Here is a 20,804-nt window from a genome sequence, read left to right on the forward strand (position 1 = left end):
TATTTGGAGAGTTTGAGTGGTCAAACAATCAAGAGTTCAAAGTGAAAATTCATATTACTGTCAGCTTCATTGTCAAGGTGTATATAGGTGGAACTAATGCCTAATGAAAAAATCAAAATCAGAACACGTTAAAAACGTGTTCTCTCATTCATTAACTTCTTCCCTAAATTTACCAAAATATTTAAAAGGAGCACTGAAGTTTGTCAAAAGAGATGTAAGCATCTTGGTTTAAGGAAATTGACATCATGCTTCTTCTTTGAAGGTTTCTTTGGCTATTACTGGAGCCAACCCTTTTTGCAATCGCATTTATTGCTTCCTGCTAAAAGGGCAGCGGGCGCACTGCAGTGTGGAACTCCTGTAGCTGATCACGTATGATGCGAGTTTGGGGAATTCCATGTTGCAGTTCACTTTATTTGCGCAAGAGATGAGAATGTGGAGTATCTTGTCGTCCGAGTAATTACAGGCTGGCCTGGTAACACAGCTTCCATCCCAGCATAGCATAGCTTGGGCGACACTGTTTGTCTTTTGGAGGTGAAAGGAACAGGGCAAGCGGAAACAAGTTTTTGTAACCTTTTTCCTTTTGCAGTCTGAGCACTTTTTGTTATCCCTTGCAACACATCTTTTATGTGCCTCCAGCTCCAGGTTTGACAATACCGTGACAGATGGTATGTGTAATACTGGATGTTACGCTTCATGCTTAGTTTTAGTAAGAGAAGATAAATTAGACCACAGGCCTAGATCAGATGATAAAATTGGAGAACTGAGGAACTCATATGACTGGGACAAGGCAAACTGTCATAAGAATTTTTTTCCTTCATCTATATTTCTGATGTAAACAAGGGCAAAATTACAACAGCTAGAAAGCGAGCAAAAGAAATGGGTGAAAATCAGAACAAAGGCAGCTGAGAGAAGGGAGTGAGAAAATGGAAGTGAAAAGCAGAAGCTGAACTAGTGAAAGCCTACAGTTAGAAGACATGAAATTTAAGGCTGGATACACCGATGTTACTTCCTCATATTTCTATTTTAAAATTATTATTCCTATGAAATGTCACCCTTGTATTCCAACAAAGTACTTTACATAGATGTGTGATTAAGTGTTTCAGCGTGACACATGGAAAGGATGTCTAATAAATACCAGTTTTGGTTGTATGCCACCTATAACTTCTGTCTTAGCATTCTCACCCTTTTTTAGGTTCTCTAGAGCTATGTTAACTCGTGTGCCATTAAAAACATTGCCAAAACTTCACTTTTACTGACATGAAGTACAGAGGGCCCTTCGTGACTTTCAGATGGTAGGTAATGCTTTTAGGGTTTGATATTAGGAAAAAAGTTAACATAAAAAAAGCCACAAAACCTTGACAGATCTGCTCTAAAATCCAGCATGCAGAGAAGAGAGAACTAGTGAGGCTACTTTGTAGAGTCATTTTTGGAGTACAGGCACATGAAGAGCATTGTGTCCAGCCAAAGGAGATAAGTCAGTGCTTTCCAGCTCACTCCATCAAGCAGATCGGTGTACTATTCCTTTAAAATAAGAATGGAAATACGTCTTTGAGGCTAGTATATAGTTTCAAAGTGTAAGAAAATTAAACTCATTGTCATGGAAGATATTTTTTTAATAGGAAAAAAGGTGCAAAACCTGCCAACATCTACCACCACAAAAAACAAAACAAAACAAAACACCAAACCCAGGGTAAATAACTGCTCTGAATAATATTGAAGTCCTACTGAGAGCACATCTGGACCATCTCCCACTAATGTTCATCTCTGTTCCCTTTCAGAGATTGAAGAGAGATGAATTAGATTTTCTGTGTTTCTGCAGGGCTCCTGCAGCTCAGGCAGCCGAGGTGCTTTCCACAGGGACGGTCACCCACCGAGGAGAACAAGCAGTATTGCACCTTCTGTGGTAGGGGAAGAGAACTTCTGGGAAGGGAGCAGAGAGATCACCCAGCTGAATACTGAGAATCTTCTTCCTGCTTCAGACAAGCGAAACATGCACACAGTTTCTAACTCTATCCAGGCTATAACTATCTGAGAAGATAATCTGTTAAGGACACAAAAACCAAGTGTGACCTCTGCCGACTGGATTTATCTGGAAGCTGGGCATACCTCAGAGTTATCACTCCAGACACTAAAAACAAATGGCAGTCAGAACTTCTAACTGTGCTCTCTTCTGGAGCTAGCTTTCATTTTTATGAGGAAGAAAAATGAGTGTTTCTTCTGGGTGTTACAGAGTTTGTACATAGAAATGGCTGAGAAGGGAATTATCCAGGTCACTCAACATTCATCCTTGGGTTGACCATGGATGGGTGTTTGTGTTCCTTGTGTATTCCGGTATTATTAAAAAGTTAATCCACCTGATGCCAGCTACACGTTTATTCACCAGCCCCTATGTACACAGGCAGAAGTGTTTTGCAAATTATCCATACGGTTTCTTTGTCAACAGAATTACCAGAAACGACAGATGCCGTACCTAAGGGCTGTCTGATCTGCAGGGGACACAGAAATGAAGTTTCATTAACATTTTTCTTTGAGATATCTTGGTTGTTAAAGACAAGACAAGTGAATATTTTGAGGATGATGTTCGTACCTGAAGAGGGAGTTTCCCATGCCAAACATTGCTGTAACATACTCTTGATCATCGTCACTGTGTAGGGAAGTCTAGTCACTGCATTAACTACACAGAGATCTTAATGAAGGAACAGATTTTAACCCAAGCATGTCCTGTTCTGGAGTTGTGATGATTAGCATAGCTGTAGTGGTACAGCTGGCTCGTGGCAGTTACCCCATGGGGGAGGCACACTGGTGACTGGGTGGGCAGACCCTTAGGACAAGGCTATGTGCTCTGATGACTTTTGATTCTCTGGGGCACTGTGTGTCTCATTTCTTTCTTCTCCTTCTCTTAACAGCACTGTCAGTAAAGCCCTTCCTATGCTGTCACCAATGCAATCTAATATAAAGAGTAGGCTGATTTTTGAAAATGCTTTATTTCCAAGAGAACAAAGGTAATCTGCCTAGGGCTGTGTGCCCATCTTAAGACATGCTTTCCTGGGCACAGAGACTCTTCCACTCCCAAGAGCAGGAAGAATAGGATGGTCCTTCAAGAAAACACACCGACAACACAAGCATGCTTACATTTATGGGTTAAAGATATTTAATGTAATTTAGGACAAAGTTAAAGTAACAAGAATGGATAAATGACAGCAATTACATACTCTGAAACTGAGATCACTAGTCAAATCAACAATAAAGAACCCAAAAAAGGAGAGCAGGCAGGATTTTTTATAGGAGAAATGAAATAATTTGAAAAGAAAAACCTCCCAGAAGTATGCATGCATTTGAGACAGAAGGGTGTACAAGGCCAAGGGCACCCAGCAGAAGTGGCTCTGAAGCAGAGAAGGACTTTCCTCTTTCTTCTTGTGTTTCTTCAGAGAAATCTGAATCGGGAGCCCCAGGTAATTTCTACACTACTGATGATTTTCAGTCTGACAAGTGTCAAAGTACAGGGCATACTTCTGGATTTTTTTGTAGTTAATACAAGACTCTTAAGTTGGGTCAAAGAAAGATGACTTTTGGAAGGACCTTCAGGAGCAGCCTGATATGCAAGATATACACTGTGATTCCAAAACAAAAGAGAGAAAGACAAGACAATTCAGCTTTTTGAAGGACTTGCTAGGGGCTTCAGACAGGTGTTTGTAAAGCCTTTTGATTTCATTAATTTCTTGTTTTAAGGCAAGAAGGTAGATATAGTATTGTTTTCTATCAACAGGTTCCTCCTCCAGGTATCACTCAGAAGGCAACCAAAACTTAAGCTAAAGGTGGCTGCCCTTTACAGCGTCTTGCTGAATGAGCCATGTCTCCCACTTGGTTCACCTGCAAATTTCAAAGAACTGCCTAAAAGATTTTTTCTAAACGAGATCAATAGAAGGATTCTTGCTCTGACAAATACTTAAATTCAACTGAAGTGTATCTAGTAGTGTCTAACCACAGGACTGTTTGGATTTCTTTTTAGTCCTGTTTTCTTGTATTTGTGTCATCAGGCAGGCTTGATTGGGAGAGCAGCCTATTTGCATAGGTGTGCATTTATTTACCTTCCTGGTGGTCTGTATGCAAATACTAATTTTTCCACAGCATTTTTAAATGTTACCTGCGTTCATGCCCTTGGAACAAATCTTGAGTGACCATTTTCACAGTGGAATATCCAAGTAACCTGACAGTTGTTACTGATTGAACTATCTGTGACAGTTAGGAGGAGAAAATAAATAGCTATCTATAACACAGTCACTTTGGCACTAAGATCTGTATTGTTGTCTTACATCCACTTCTACTTTTTAAGCTGAGCAAGAGGAACACGGTAACATTTGAGGGATTTTTGTCTGAGACAGCATATTTAGGCAAGAAGAGTGGTGCAACCTTGTCAGCAAAGTTTTTAAACTGCACTTTAAAACAACATTATTTTCCCAGTTAAGTGGGTGGGGTTTTGTTGTTTTTGTGTTTTGGGTTGTTTTTTTTGTGTAGCGGTAAAATTTCATTAGTCACTGGCCTTTTATGTGTAAAGAGAGACTAGATTTAAACACAACATTTTGTAAACTTAAGGGACTTCTATTTTAAAATCTTAGTAAAAGGCTTTTTGGAAATAAGGTAACAGCGCACTTGGGAGCAAGCTCAAACTGAATACACCTCCTTTATGAAAATGATCATTTACAGATTTTCTCAACGTATGTTTCTTTTGCACAGAAGTGAGAGAAATAGTGTTATGAAGTTCCACCCAAAACACAGTGTTGTTTTCTCAGCTGTAGGTCCAGCCAAGCGTGCATGCTGATATGATCCTCATCACATCAGGACAGATCTGACCTTTGACTGTTACTTACTTGGGCAGTTAATCGCAAAGCGGATTTTGGCTAACAGGTGTTTCAGAGGATGATACTTTGATCTTTAAATATTCATTATTTTATTCTACTGTGTAGATGGTCCATGGAACATGTTCTAGAGCCAAAGCAGCAATACCCTGCGTGTATTGAGTTTCACATGGATCTTGTCTTCCACAGGGTTAACAGTCTGGAGTCTCTCATAAAGCAATTTATCAGCCAGCTGGCCTTTCAAATAGACAGCCATCTAAATTGAGAGTTAAATGCAGTTAAATTCAGAGTTAAATTCAGTTCAGATGCCAAGTGTAGTGGCAACTTGTGACAAAGAGATAAGGAGGAAGAGTACACAATTACACCTCATTTCAGTTTGAAGACTGCCATGATACAAATGCTGGAAAGTGCTGTGATCACACTTCTGCTTTCAGTCAAACTATATTTCTCTGTCTGAAACAGTAATAGACTTTGACCCCAGTACTACCGGCACACACAGTGTAAAGGAAGGGGAAGGAGACTCGGCACCACTCCGCATGTGGACAAGGGGAGAAGCTTGCTCCCTGCAGAGCTATGTCCTGGGTACAGTATGCCCTCCTCCTTATGCACCAGAGGTTCTGGTGTGTGTATATAACTGTTGTTAATATCTGCATACAGCATCTCTTACAGGATTGACACTCCGGCCTTTTAAAGCTGCAGCTCTTTTTTGTGTTTGGTCTCATGATCATTTCTAATGAGATCCTTTTCTATTGAAAGAAATCAGGTGTTTCTATTGTGAATCATTCTGGATGGAAATGAAGCTGTAAACAACATTTCATGATCATCTTTGCAGAATCTTTTTCTCTGGATTCCTTGTGGAATTTTTCATATAAAAAAATTAATGAAGTTAGTTTTAACCAAAGTTTAATGAAGCAGGTGATTGGATGTTTTCCTGCATTGCTCAGACCATGTATAGCTGAGTGGCAACAATGGCGAGATTTCCTAAATTTTCACTTCAAATTCTGTCAGTTAATTTGGGTCCCTTCCTCTGTTCCTTCTTCATGCTTCAAATGAAAATTTTAAGCTTAGGCAAATGTGTTTAATTGCAGATCTTAACAGTGCAGATGAACTGAGTTACGGGAAATACAGAGTTTGGGAGGAGTTTAAGTGTTGCCTGTTTGCCCCAAAAGAGGAAATGTACCGAAGCGTGTAGATCTGTCAGGAAGTACAGATTCTGAAAATAGACAAAGGATCCTGCATATCCCCCAAAATTGCTTTCACCTTATCAGCATAGACCTGGGTAATTTGTTGCTCATGGAAGTAGAACTTGCAGGGTTTTTTAGATTCAGCAGACTGTCAGGTGTTTGTGTGCAACTTTGTAGTTGACAAAAATTAAATAGTTTTCTGAGCATGTCAAAAGGAGGCTACTGAAAGGGGCACAGTTCTGCATAACCTGGGTGTGCCTGCGAGAAGGATGGTAACTCAAAATTGTAGCAGTGTTAGTTGCAGTCCTTCCTCTTTCTCTAACTCGACTCCATAAAGCAGCAGAAGCTGTCAGTTAAGATCTGAGCAAATGATGCTTTAACCCCTTGTGTCTTCCCAGGTGGTATCATGATAATCTTACCCGACATGCAGCAGAAGCGCTGCTGCTTTCCAACGGGAAGGATGGAAGCTATCTCTTGAGGAAGAGTAATGAACGGGAAGATATGTACTCCCTCTCTGTAAGGTAGAGTATGGACAGGAGTAAATTTATCTAATGCCGCATAGCTGGCAGTTTTAAAATCTTCATTTACTCCCATGTTTGTTTGCATGTTTCATGCATTGAGATGACCTACAGATTTTTTCCTAGGGCTTGAACTATTTTAATATATGTTCCTAATGGTATAATCCTGCTGAATGACATTTTGTTAGAAGAAAAAAAAAGATTTGGATTGGATTTGAAAATTACTCTCATTTTTCCAAACTGTGAGTTAATCTGATTGGTGAAAAACATCATTCCATGGATTGGCTGTAGATTTTCAGTCTGCATGATAAAAATCTATATGGCAGTTACAAGAGTTTAAGAAACAGATGATGGGAGTAGAAAAGTTTTATGATGAGGATAGTAGTAAATACACCGGTTAATAGGCGCTAACTTCACAAGTTTCTGGGTTGCTGTCATCTCTGAGGGACGATCCAGTGTTTGACTGGATGGTTTTACTACTCCGTTCTGGGCTAAGACTCGGTCTTAGCCAGTAATGCATGACTGATTTGAACAATATTTTGCAAGAGACAGATGTCAGGCCCTTAAAGTCAGTTGCAGCAATTTACATCAGTTCAGTACACAGTCAATACAGAGCACAGGTAGCCTGGCCTGGGTACTTCACTACTGAATCACATTTAAAGAATCTCCCAAGAAGGAGAGAAGCCCCAGTATTTTAGAGAGGCAACATGAAAGATGTATGCATTAGACACACAAGGTAGTCCCTGTGTGTCAGCTGAGTGGAGGTAACCAGCCCTAAATATGTTCTTAGCCTTTGGCAACTGTACGATATATTAAGCCTTTACAGTGAAATTTTAAGCTGGTGCATTCAAGCTCATTTCTGCCTCAAATGGAGCGTCTGAACAATTAGTGACTGCAGCTCAGCTGAATCACAGTAACTTTTTCAGCTAAAGTCACTTTGATAATGATGCTAGTTATTCACAACCCTAATAGATAGGAACACAGCATATGCCCTTGAAATTGTGACTTTCTGCGTATTCAGTACCAGGAGCTGTTATAATTTGGAAGTGTAGCCTCTTGGAGGCTGAGGAAAGTGCAATTTGCACATACCCTGTTCCCCAGAGGTACAAAAGGCAAATATGAATTGCTTCACTCATCTCTGACAGAAGATCCTGGAGCAAGTGTGCGTATATATGCACTGCTGAAGTTATTGCCACTATAGACAGCCATTTATACAAGGTGCTTGAGGGGGTGCCTGACAGATCAGAAGGTGATGTTACAAAATGAGTGTTCAGAGTGGCAACGACTGAATTGAGTGCAAGTCTTGGGAAAAAGAATAGTAACATTTATAAGTAATAGATTTCCTATTAAAAAATAATTTTAAATGAATCATTGTCTTGCTGGTTAGTATTTTTTTACTTTAAAATGTGACTAAACATCATCTGAGGTAATCTACCTCAGACAATTTTTAAAAAAAATATGTATCGAAGCTAGTTTTAAAGGGCACTCAGGAAACAACGTACTGTAATAAAATAAAATTTAAATAGTTGTTCTTTTAATAGGAAACAAAAGCTAAAATGTTAGTTAATGAAAACAAATCTGCTGCTTTAACAAATTCTAGCCTTAGAAGACCTAGAAAAGTCTACTTCAGGCCAATTGCAGTCTGTTGTTCAGCACTCCGTGTAGGAACAAGAGTTACTTACTGTATTACCATATGAACTGAATATCCCAGTCTGGAGTCTGATCTTTTATTCTGTTACATTAGTTTTTTGGTGGCACAGCTCCCTTGAAATACTGATTTTGATTTTAAAATGTTTTAATAATTTTCTACTGTTTAACTGTAAGTTTTCCTTTCCTTTTTTTGACTAATATTAAAACTTACTTTTAGAATAAGTAATTCAGTTTTGTTCTGATACATTTTTGTAGAAAGGATAACTTCAGCAATTCTAGCTGTCATTTTCTTTCTCTCCTAAAATGTCTTCTATAGCTTTTACTTTACTTTCTGCCTCTGCCTCACAAGGAACTTCAGTCATTATTATAGTTTCTTTTAAAAGGAAACAATGCTTAGACATCCCTTGAGGTTTTTATTGACAGCTGTAAGAAGAGAGATTACATATTGCCTGAAATCCCCTCCCCCAGCTAAATTAACCAACTTTAAAAAGGAACTAGGGAATAGAGTAGAATTTGCTCTCATTGCAACATTATATTTCTTGTGAAATTAAATGAAAAGATGAAAACTCTGTCATCGCAGCAGAGTCACAGCAGCTATTTGTTGTTCTAGGGCATCTGCACGCATTGTGTCTCAGCTGACTGTAGCGCAAAACATGCAGGAGGTCAATAGATGCATGATCCACAATATTACGAGTACTGTTCAAAGATAAATATTTGTTTAAATACCTGTTTGACATTATAATCTCATGTGGAAGTGGCAATAAACAATTCTTCACCCTGTTTTCAGTATATTTGCTCCATGTATTTTTCCTGAGACAAAGTTTTCTCTGGACTATTTTGGATGCTAGTAACATTAACAAGAAGTAAGTTTTTCACAGGAGAGGTACTTGCAATAAGTGCTTCACTGTCTTCTGAAGTGAAAATAATTGCCCATCCGGGAAGTGAGGCATTGCACACTTCTCTAAATACCATCAGCTTTCATCAACAAATGCTGTTACTTTCCTGACAGACAAAGGTCCCTGGTTCATGTTTGACAGTGCCCACCACAGAAGAACCATTCGTCTGAGTACAGAGAGAAAACAGAAAAATGCTAAAGGCTTAGATATCTAAAATTAGGTTATTGAATCACTGTTTGGGTGCAAAAAGGAGGCAGCCTATTTTTGAAAGAAAAAAAGAAGACATTTTCAATGAGATTCGGATGTTACCTGAGAAGTAAGACATATACCAGATAATATAGGTACACCATAAAGACTAAAGCCCAATAAGTGAAGAAATATCATCCTGCTTAGACAGAAGGTTGGAAACCTTGTTTGTGAGTCTTTTACTGATTGCTGCAAGAGTTAATTTAACTTACTTAGGCCTTTCTAGGCTTTCATCATCTCATATCTGTAAAGCAGCAATTAGATTTTTCTTAATAAATCTGAGTCTCAGATGTGTTGAGTGTTAGTGAGGAACAGTAATGGCTGTAGTATTACTGCTAGGACAGTGGTTGTCAGCCTGTGATCTGGGCACAGATTTCCTGTAGTGGAACCTCCTGTTTAAGGGCTGTACATGCCAAATGCCTTTGGCATTTCTACCTTGACACATTTTCCTTTTTTATTTTAGAGGAAAGGATTCTGTGAAACACTTCCACGTTGAACATACAGGAACTTCATTCAAATTTGGATTTAATGAATTTTCTAGCTTGAAGGAATTAGTCATGCATTTTGCAAATCAGCCTTTAATCGGAAGCGAAACAGGTAAGGAGAGCCATATGTTTGTGTGAACATGTTTGTAGTCATGCTTCACACAGATCTAAGTAAAAGGAGCTTCCTATGTGTTATCAAATAGATCTACTGCTGGATTGTTCCTCTTCAGAAAGTCATGTTTGTATTAACCTCAGGTATCTAAGATGTTCTTCTTCAAATACTCTTTCAAGTACTCTGAAGACAAACTACATTTAAGCTTACATGTGAGCTCCATTTCTCAGAGAAGGAAAAAGGAAGCATTTCAAAATACGCATGTACTGGGAGGAACAGAGCCTTCTCAAAAAGGGCAAAATGAAAGCACGGTGTTTAGTGAGGAAATAAATGTTCATTTGTGAAGTTGAAATCCCCCAATAAGAAAAAATGGAAAAGGGACTTGAAATTGTTTAGCTCCAGTATTCTTCATCCAAGGAAGAAGTCTACAGCGATATGTTCCTCTTTCCTGTAGGGAATGTGGCCTATATTACCTCTCCCTTTCTGTCTGCAGTGGATCAGCCTGCAGATGCCATCTGACATCACAGTGATTTGTCTTGTTTTTAAGAAAAAGAGAGAGAAAAAAGAGAAAAAGCAGGCTTTAGCTGCCTGAATTAAGAGTCAAAAGATTAAACTTGATTCCTACACAAGTGAGTTGAACACCACCAGACCAGAATCCCTAGAGAAACTGTTGCATATTATCATGATAACACCAGTTTTAGGTTTAGCTTCAAATGTAAGAGTTGAAGATGCATCAGTACAAATTAGTGCCAAAAACTTCAGTATCCTGTGTAGAAAGTGTATGCAAATAACTCATAGGGTAGTACTAATTATATATGCAAGAGACCAGTTAAATGATAGTTGGCACATGCAATAACTGTAATATGTCACACACTAAATATGCACCAGTGCTCTTTTAATTCAAGCATTAAATTCAGGGTTGCTTTGCAAATTTTTTTTCCCAAGAAAAATGCAGTGGTACACTCAATATGGCACTTGTATCTTTCAAAGCATTATCTTTTTAAATTTCTTCTAAGACTAGTTCAAATACAGAGTTCCTACATATATCTTTCGTGCCAGTAAGCTATTTTTCCTGTGAAATCAGACATGCACCCACAGGCCTAACGCCGTAAAGATTTCAGATGACATACAAAACTTGTATTTCCCCATTCCTTCACTGCATGTGTTACAGACATTAGTAATCAAGGCATTGGTGTTATGTGATCTCTGTGGACAGGATCAACACTGCTGAATGATGGGCTCACTCATCACCTTAAAGCTCCCTAATCAGATTCTGCTGGCTCTGTGAAACCTCTTTAAGTTGGATGTGGTACAGAATAAGAAAAGCCATTTGAACATCACATCAAGAAACCTTCCACCTTACCTTACGATGGACAGCAGTAGAGAGGAGAGAGTTAGCACTTGGACAATGTTCCTTCAGATACAGGTGTCAAAGGTCTCCTGGGTGGTAACTGATTTATACCAAAGAGGGGGTAGGGGCTCATCAGAGCCCACTCTAAGCCAAGTGTCAGCGTGTCAGAATGACCAGCCCAACACAGGATCATGCAGCAGGTTGGCAGAAGGGCCAGCAACAGAGTCTGATTTCTTAGGCCACACCTTTCAGTGAAAAGCAGCAAGCAACCTTTAGCTCAGGCATTAGTAGAAAGTAGTTGGACCAGTTCTTATTCCTTGTTATACTTACAAACAGTTTTCTATGGAAGCACTGCGAGATCAGGAATGAAAGAGCAAAGCAAGGTAGTGTTTCTCATCTCCTCATTGTTTATGGACAGAATTTTATAAGACAGAGACCCATGAGATGGAATATGTAATGGTTTCCACTATTTTCCATTTAAGTTCGTCTCACGGGAGCTAGGTTTGTATCTGAAGAGGTACAGGCCTGCACCCCTGCAAACTGGTCCATGGACCGCAGTGGCTCTTTTGTACTGGGACAGCTGCAGGTTTGTGCTTCAAGCCCAACAAACTTTGTCTTACTACAGCTTCCTTTGCCATTCTAAACTGCTACATGGACTCACATCTATTTTTCTGCAGTGTAGTGTGTATACTTCCTTCTGAACTACAGATAATTGAAGGAAATTTGGGCTACTGTTCTGTGAGACGGTTTATTAAACAGGCAAGCTGAATCTGTCCAGTAACAAGGTTAAAGAAATATACTATCATATTTCTATATTTTTATTTTTATTCAAAGTGGCAAGGTCAGTGTGTTATTCTTACCTGTTGCTTCGTTTATCAGTTTTTACCTAAATTATTTTGAAAACATATAAAAACTTTAAGTCATTGCCCAGACAAAAAAGCCAAAGTCACTTGAAGCTAACATTTCCAACAGCGGGACTAGTTTTCATTCTTCCTTAGAAATAGATGTCACGCACTAACATGCAAGAAGAATCTTGCTACAGTGCAGCTTTTGCTAGTTCTTTTGTACAGTTACCAAATGATTCTGTACAAGTATCTTCTGAGGAGAAAAAACATGAAGAACTTACTAGAAAACAAATATTGTATAAAATTTTAAACTAGCCCTCCCAGTTCTGCAACAGGGCTCTTTATCCATGGTGTACAGATGATGGTACTCTGATACGATCCAACAGCTTAAGAGTAGTTTCTGTAGACTGGTGATGGGCATGTTCTCAATTTAATTTTAAATGATAAAGCATTATTTTTCTGCAAGGCTAGAGAGAATTAAACTGATTTTGACTTTTCACCTACTGCAAGTAGAATATATCACATTTGCATACACCCCCTGTGCTGCAAACAGATTTCAGTTGGTTACTTCAAATACAATTTTTCCACTTCCCTTTGTAGTCTTTTCCATTACAAAATACTTCAAACTTTATTTCACTTTTAAATTACTCAATCACCTGTAGGTTTCAAGTCCAAGTTCTTACCAATTCTAGCATCCCCCCTCTTTACAGAGCTGACAATATCAGCATGAAATGCAAATGGAGCAGCATTTGGTATGCTGTGACATTATTTTTAAAGAATGAGATTAGATGGTGTAGCAATTACTATGTTAAGGAGATTCTTCGCTATTGCGAATAGTGTAATAGATTCACTATTGAGAACGCAGCTTTTTGCAGAGAACGTGCAATAAACATGACCTTGTTCAGAGAACAAAGAATGGCTATAATCAAAATGTTACTAACTGGAGAGAGCTATGGTAAAACAGCTAAAGGTGATGGTAACGTGGGCTTACTGTTAGGAAGTCTGTATCCGAAGCTCTGACAGATTAAGTGATTTATGCAGCAAGCAGCGGGTTGTTGGCAAAACCAGGATGACTGTTAGGACCTCATATCTAGTCTAGCATCCTGCCTACCCCACCAGCCAGCGCCAGCCTCCTGTGCAGAAAGGGAATTTAATGTGTCAAGTGATTCCCTGCAAGCACTACTAAGTTTAAAGGTTTTACAAAGGTACCATATATTTACAGTTTTCACAGTTGTATGTAAACAGGCGTGATAATGTCTGCAGTCACATCTTCATGAATGCAGTGAAAGTCTAGGTCACGTGTAGCTCAGCATTTCAGCTGTAACTATGAAATCTGTATTTAATTTTGTTCTGCATTACCTAGTTACTCCCTGACCGGAAAGAAGGTTCAAGCAGGACAGGAGACACCTGCCTTTGAGGGTTGTCCGATGGTCCCCTTCTGTTGCTGTCTTGATTTTTTGCCACTTACCATGCATTGCAGAAGGGGTTTCATTACTTACTGCTTAGAAGTGAAGAGGGTTTTCACTTTTGTTTTCAGAGATGTAAGAACAAATTGACTCCTACTGTACAGGGATGAGGGAATGGATTTAGGCAAGGTCCAGGTACCCAAGGTATTGAGGACTCTGAGCAACATGACAGAGCCAAGGAAGCGAGACTTGGCAAGTGAATCCAGGGGCAGGTGCCCTCTGTAGTCTGCATGGGTGGATTTTTTGCAGAAAATACCCTTCACAAAGTCTAAACTGTTCAGATGATGCATGTTAGAAATATTTGTCTAGTTTTACCAGTACGGGAGAGTCATTTATAGTATCCGATTGTTTTCTTATGTGAGTGTGGCCTGAATCCTGCCCCCTTCCAAGGGAAACCCCTTACAGAGAGTGTCACAGAGATCTTGGGGAGGTTATTAGCTCTTATGCCTCTTTGATTTTAGGAAAAGGTAAAGTTAACCATTCCACAAACAGGCAACTACTGCCAGTTATTTTCTAAGACTGTCTTGCCAGATGACTTACTCCTGCTTTTTTTCTTTCCAGGAACCTTAATTGTATTGAAGCATCCCTACCCACGGGAAGTGGAAGAACCTTCCATTTATGAGTCTGTCCGAGTTCACACGGCGATGCAGACGGGAAAGACAGAAAGCGATCTTGTTCCAAATGCTCCCTCAGTAAGTTGTGTTCTGGGTGCTTCTCCTGGCCTGAGTTTAGTGTGATTGCTGGAGCAAGCTATAGAATAACACCAGTAATTCATCCCTTTTTGGGTTCATAAATACAGGAAGTCTTTGCCGACCAAGGCAAAACAAAGACAGACTTGCTAAGTACAGTCCCATGACAAATAAAGCCTTTTACAATTGTCACCAAGACCTTCAATGCTGTCACTAGGAAAACATTGCTGCAGCTGACCTAGGTGAGTCTGACCATCCAAACAAAGAATACATAAAAGGCTTTCATCGTCCTGTTGTCTTCCTTTTAGTATGCCACCTTAGCAGTAACATTATCAGGAATTAAAAAAAAACAAACAAACAAAACAAAAAACACACCACACAAAACAAACACAACACTTCTTACATCTTTCTGGCAACACTCATCAGGCATGCAACAATACGTAAGTCAGGTTGCACAGTAAGCCCTTGTTTTGCCAAATATCCTTTACAGCCAGTGGGAACTCTCTGTCTCCCCACAGGTGAGGAGAGGAATACACTAAATAGCAAAACCAAGTAACAGCTACAGGATTTACCACATTTTGTCTCACTCAGTGAATATGAGAATTAGATGACAGGAAACAGACAGTAGTCCTGACAGACATAAACTCATTACTACTAATTATTTTTGCAGTCTTCTTTGTTAGAATTATTTTGCCCAGTTAGCAATATATAGCCTCCTTCCTAACTGAGAGGAAGGAAAGAGCATCTCTGACTTTCAAAGTTGGTTAAGAAGTGAGCTTTTGAAAAAAATGTTCAAAGACGTGCAAGACAGGGAGGGACACATTTGGAAAGAGAAACCTCAAACTGAAGCGTGGTACAACCAAGTTAATAAGAGTATCTATATCCTGATAGGTACATTACTCAAAAGGTTCTTTTGGCATTTTCACACTTGGATTTTATTATTTTAGAATCCCCTTGTCATAAAGCAGGAAGACAGCTTGCTGTATTCTGACACAGGCTTAAACTCAAAATAGAGCAATGTGACAGGAGAGTCTCCACCCTTTCAGCCGTAGTAATTTTGAGCACAGTAAAAAGCTGCGTCGTGTTAAAAGCTACGCCTTACTGGTGTGAGAAACAAGAGAACAGCTTCATATCCATTTGGGCCACCTGCTGTGACATCTGTGACTCACTTGGACAGTAATTAGAGACTTTAAATCCCTAGTAACTCATATCTAAGTGAGACAGGTGGTTGCTCCAGAACAGTATTGCTCAGAACAGAGGGGAGAGTATTTTAATTACATACTATATTTTTTGAGAAAAAAGGAGGAAGAGTTACATTAATGTGGGTTAATGAAGTTGATAAAAGAACTGCTTCTGATGTGTCTCACAACCAACCCTTCATGGCTAAGTTCCATTTTAACCTCCAAAGAAACTTGACAACCACATACAACCAATAAAAAGGCAATATTTTTTCAAGAGCAAGTAGTAATTAACTTGGCAAGAATTTGGTTTTCAGAGGTCTGCAGTCTCACAACTACATCCCTACACAGTTTCAGTTTTCTGAGAAGTCATAAAGTCCCAGCATCACTCGTGGTGGCAGAGAAAGAGTTCAAAAAACTATTTTTCAATAAGCACATTGAATGTAACAGGTTTTTGCTCTCAAGCATATGGCTGTTTGAGAGAAGAGAATGCCTAAGTAAAACAGCACTTTCCCCCCTGCTTGCATTTCGGGAGCAATTTCTGTGGATAATTCCACTGTCAGCTAAATCCCAGGTGCTTCTGGTTACAACAGGTACTGAGGCAACCATCTAACACTAAATACACTGTAACTGCAACTATTTTGCTGTGTTTGGTTGAGAAGATGCAGGCCAGAAGCTTGCTGAGGAAGGCACGGTCTAAGAGATTGCCTTTAGAGCCAGTGCAGGTCCACGTTTAATCTCGTGGTGGATCCAGCAAAGGAGGGGAGGGCAGGAGTAAGGACAGGGCGAGTGGTCATGGTAAGTTTCCCCAAGAACAGGCTGCTCCTCCATCTCCTGAATGTAGGCAAAGAGGGGGATGTGGGAAATAGAAGCAGAGCTCAGTCTCTAACCTTGATGCCTTTCCTTGTTACTTCACAGCTTGGTACCAAAGAAGGCTATTTGATAAAACAAGGCAAAATAGTCAAGGTAAGGAAAACTCTTACTCCTTGCTTCCACTCTGCAGTCACCCACAGAAGCTAGAGACAATGCGGAGCTGAAATAGTTCCACCTGCATTCCCCTGCAGAGAGGAACAATTTGTGTTTTGAGCAACAAGGCATGACTGTAAACCAGAACAAGTCAACACCTTTAAAGGTTTTCCTTTCCTAAGAAGGATTACACTAAATTCTCACACGACAATTACTATCTGTTCTTGATCTTTCAGAATTGGAAGACAAGGTGGTTTACACTGCATAGGAATGAACTTAAGTATTTCAAAGACCAGACAGTAAGTAGCAAACATGAGTTCTACTCTTTAAACTTCTACAGAGGCAGCTGCAGCCTCCTCATATCTCTGGCTTCCCACGTCTGTATCACAGCTTCCCAAGCTAAAGCTTCCCATACTGTCAGCGGCATCGAACCTTTCAAATAAAGTCAGAGTTTTGCTGATGGCTTCAACAAGAGAAAGTTAGTAAGTTTTACAGCTGGAAAACATTTACTGTGTCCTATTAGTCTTACCTACTAGATAGAATTGTTGTTTACACTGCTTTTTGGGTTGCTTTGTTCAGTGGATTTTAAGCTACCAGCACAACACAGCTTTTGTTGGTAGCTTTGACACACAACCTAACAGACAGCGGTGCTATTAAAATATTTCTGCAAATACTAGTAGTATATTTTGCATTCCTTGATTTCATCCTTTTATTTCAAGTAGTCGCACAGTGTACATGGAAACCATTCATTTAAAAATGTCTTCCTTCCTAGCACTCTGCCATAGGTTAACCTGCTGCATCTGGGAAAAAACAGTGTCCTTACAGTTGCTGTTCCATTTCTATCTTAAACTGAGTAAAAATAAGGAATACGTCTAGAGTTTCTCCACCCTTGCAATACCTCCAGTTCAGGTTCCTTCATAAACACAGCCGAATTGTTTACCTCTGCCAAGCCCTGTTTCAAGTGTCTCATGGATTTTTTAACACAACAGCAGACACAACTGCCCTTTCTCACCAAACATTACCATTTATAAACAGTTATGTATTTACGAGGCCTTCCATCAGTTTTCATTTCAGTTCAAGCCAACTTGAATTAAGTTTCCAGGATAACATTTCAAAGGGCAGCACTCCAAACATTTGAGTAGCACTTGTGACTTACCAGGCGAGAAGGCGTCTTTGTCAGGAATATGGCCTCCTCCTGGGCAGCAGCTCTGGTGTCTCCCAGCACTCCCATTGTTGCTGTGGGGTTGCAGATACCGACAGGAGAGCAACTTGCTGCTGGTCCTGCCATGGCACTTGTTAGCACACCTCAGCACAAGTGGCCTTCTTCTTGTGTGGTGCATAACTAACAGCCACTGAGCCAGAGGAAAATGTAAGGAAAGGTGAGAAAGCAACAGGCACCTCCATACACCTGATGAAGGACTATGGGCACAGCTGTTCTTCCACTTCAGCTGCCTCTTCCAAAGTGCTCAACAGTGCGAGGCTGAAACAAATCAAAGGAGGACTCTCACGCCTAGGGAGAATGAAACTCTTAAGGGCAATGGGTTGCAGCTACACAAAGATAGTCTACATCCTTGCACCTGAGGGCTCCTGGGCCTCTCCCAAGAAACTTGGATATACACACACTGCTCATGCAACCAGACTTATCACTCCTGCTGCAAGCACTACTTCAGCTTTGCTTCTGCATCTCTCCCTACTCAGCTTCATCCTTTTAAAGCACTTAGGAATTAAATCTCCAACAGCTGGCTAGACCTAGTACAACCTGTAACTATCCCCTTGTCTCTGTAAACCTTGGCTGGAAGTGATACCAGATTTGCTGCTGTGTCAGTTACATTACAATGCATCAACCAAACCCTCAGCACTCTGCATCTAGCTCAAACTTTCCTGCAGTAGAGATCTCCTCTGTTTGTCTAGATCTGATCTGACTGTCCTGTTTTTATATATTTAGCTCAATTCATCTCACATAGCACTGATGTTGCATTTGCTAGTTTGGTTTTACGGTGCTACAGCTATTGTACCTATGCCTGGAAAAACCTAGCATGCCTGTAAAGGTCCAGATGCACTGAAGATGAACTGAGCTAGCCTTATCTTCTGCTTTCATGTGTTCCCATTTTAAAACCATTTTATTTTCAAGGCCACAGAACCGATTCGGGCACTTGACTTAACTGAATGCTCAGCTGTGCAATTTGACTATTCCCAGGAAAGAGTCAATTGTTTCTGGTAAGTCGCTGTACTTTCTCCACCGCGCTGGGAAGGTCAAAATAGCCAGGGAATTTTGAAATGTAACCACTGGGTGCGTCTGAAAGCTCCCTTGCCCGTTGCAACCCTGATCTTCCTCTAACTTACGAGTGTGTTTCTGTTAACCAACCTCTGTCAGTCCTGCATGGCTTTGCCAAATTACTGCTGGCAAAAGGGGTTTTTTTTTGGCGAGGAGGAAGGGAGTAGGCCTGTGTGTAGTGGGCATTTCTTTTTCTAATTCTGTAAGCATGTGTAGTTGTCACCTAGACCCATGGAGCTCAGGTACCATCCAGCTCTCAGTTCAAATATTGCCACAGGTCACACAGTAACCGCCCCTGTGCCCAAATGTGGGTCTTTTGTCCGTATGGGCCTGGGGTAGCATCTCCCCGAACTGTAAACAACTGTAAACTGTTCTTGGCTGTAAACCTGGTGACTGAACGGGAACATGGCCTCCCTGCCTTGCTCTGTCGTAATGGCTGTTGGTGCAGGCCAGCTGGGTTCAGTTTTAGGAAGAACTACCAGTTGTTCTAGCAATTTAAAGAATAGTTTTAATTCTCTACTTGCAGCTTAGTGTTCCCACTAAGGACATACTACCTGTGTGCGAAAACTGGAATAGAAGCGGACGAGTGGATTAAAATATTGCGATGGAAACTGGTAAGGTGATGTGCAGTGTTACACGGCAGTACGCCTCAGGCAGCAGTACCCTTGGTACTGCCATCACTGCCATCGTAAAATCCCAATATTGTAGCACCCAAGTGCTACAGTCCTCAGTATCTGTAAGAAGGGAATACTTGCTCTGGCTTCCAGGCCAACTAGACTGGAATACGTTGTTTTCGCACAACGTATATACCTGCAAACCCACTTTAGTATTTTCAGGATGCCCTTTCAACACATATACTGATTATGAAGAAAAAATTACTTCCACCTGTAAGGATGTCATTCTGTAGATGGTAAACAATATGGAGTATCAACACAGACTGCATGTGCCCGGTCACGAAGCAATGAGAAGACGATGTAAAGGCTTGAAAGCGTTACTTCCTTAAAAATACCAGTATTGGGGTTGGTTGTGCTCACTCACATCCACACGCATGCAGACAAACAGTAACGGATGGTTTTTCTGTTCCAGTCACAAATACGGAAGCAAGCGGAGCAGCGTAACACCACCCTCAATTCCTAGCTGCACCTCCAGTGCTCCTGCACCACTGGCAGGAATTGCCTCGTTGCCAAAAGGAAGGCATTGCTTACAAGAGGACGGTTTCTCATGTCTCCATTACTCACAGTGGGCACGTGCGTGCGTGTATGCCCATGCACAGACGCTTGCTTCCAGCTCTGCACACAAAGGATTCCTACAGCTGAGCGCTCTCAGGCTGCTGAGTCACGTGTGGAGACCGTTGCAAAATCAGCACGTTGGTTTGATACGCACGGTGTATGTCTGTAGTGCACACTTAATTCAAACACCTGTTAACTCATCGCAGAAGTAGGCACTGTTTAAAACTTTTGTGGTTATTCGGAGCACTCTCTTGATAATTTATTGCAAGCTCCATCACAACTAACCATTAGCAGCATATTCTGTAACCCTGAGCCTGTTATTTAAAACCAGTCCTTTCTGGAAATATTAAATATTTCTTTTGTTTAGGCTCTAAATCTAAAGAAAAATTACAGAGATAATTACATTTTTGTAAATAGTATCTATATTACAATCCAGAGAATATTTCATGGCCCTTTTCAAGGTGATGGGTGAGTAACACATAGTTCTGGTCAAACATGGTTTTGTACGGTTCAGATTTAGACCACAGTGATGGCTACGAGTGAACAGCTGTTTCACACGACGTATGTAGGTAACGGGGAGCAGTGTCATGCAAGCACACTTTGTTTACAAACTAGGATTATGAGAAACAGGCAGCTGGTTCCTGACACACGTATGACAGAGCTGCCATGGGACCCCAAGGATGTGTGACAGGGCTCTGCAGAAGCCTTTGCCTGGGGCAGCCACCAGCATTATTAGTAACATTAAGTGTCCCCCTTGAAAACAGGCTGGGTTTTGTACTTTTTCCTCACGTGGAGGACTCTAAACAAGGTTTTTGTCCAGAACTATGTTCTAGAATTAAGCACTCCTTGCTTTATATT

The 20,804-nt window shown here is 40.4% G+C and overlaps 1 protein-coding gene across 2 annotated transcripts in view; it reads left to right on the forward strand.

The window, feature by feature from the left end:
• The window catches only part of DAPP1 (dual adaptor of phosphotyrosine and 3-phosphoinositides 1), a 60,895-nt gene extending 41,041 nt beyond the window's left edge, over positions 1 to 19,854 (forward strand). For both annotated transcript variants that reach the window (XM_068402734.1, XM_068402735.1), the window contains exons 2-9: positions 6,439 to 6,561; positions 9,814 to 9,947; positions 14,171 to 14,301; positions 16,395 to 16,442; positions 16,679 to 16,741; positions 18,574 to 18,659; positions 19,244 to 19,331; positions 19,804 to 19,854. In XM_068402734.1, coding sequence (XP_068258835.1) covers positions 6,439 to 6,561; positions 9,814 to 9,947; positions 14,171 to 14,301; positions 16,395 to 16,442; positions 16,679 to 16,741; positions 18,574 to 18,659; positions 19,244 to 19,331; positions 19,804 to 19,854 — 724 coding nt within the window. The remainder of the gene's footprint in view (positions 1 to 6,438; positions 6,562 to 9,813; positions 9,948 to 14,170; positions 14,302 to 16,394; positions 16,443 to 16,678; positions 16,742 to 18,573; positions 18,660 to 19,243; positions 19,332 to 19,803) is intronic.
• The last annotated feature ends 950 nt before the right edge of the window (positions 19,855 to 20,804 follow it).

The sequence above is a fragment of the Nyctibius grandis genome, chromosome 6, assembly GCF_013368605.1.
Source record: "Nyctibius grandis isolate bNycGra1 chromosome 6, bNycGra1.pri, whole genome shotgun sequence".
NCBI lineage: Eukaryota > Metazoa > Chordata > Aves > Nyctibiiformes > Nyctibiidae > Nyctibius > Nyctibius grandis.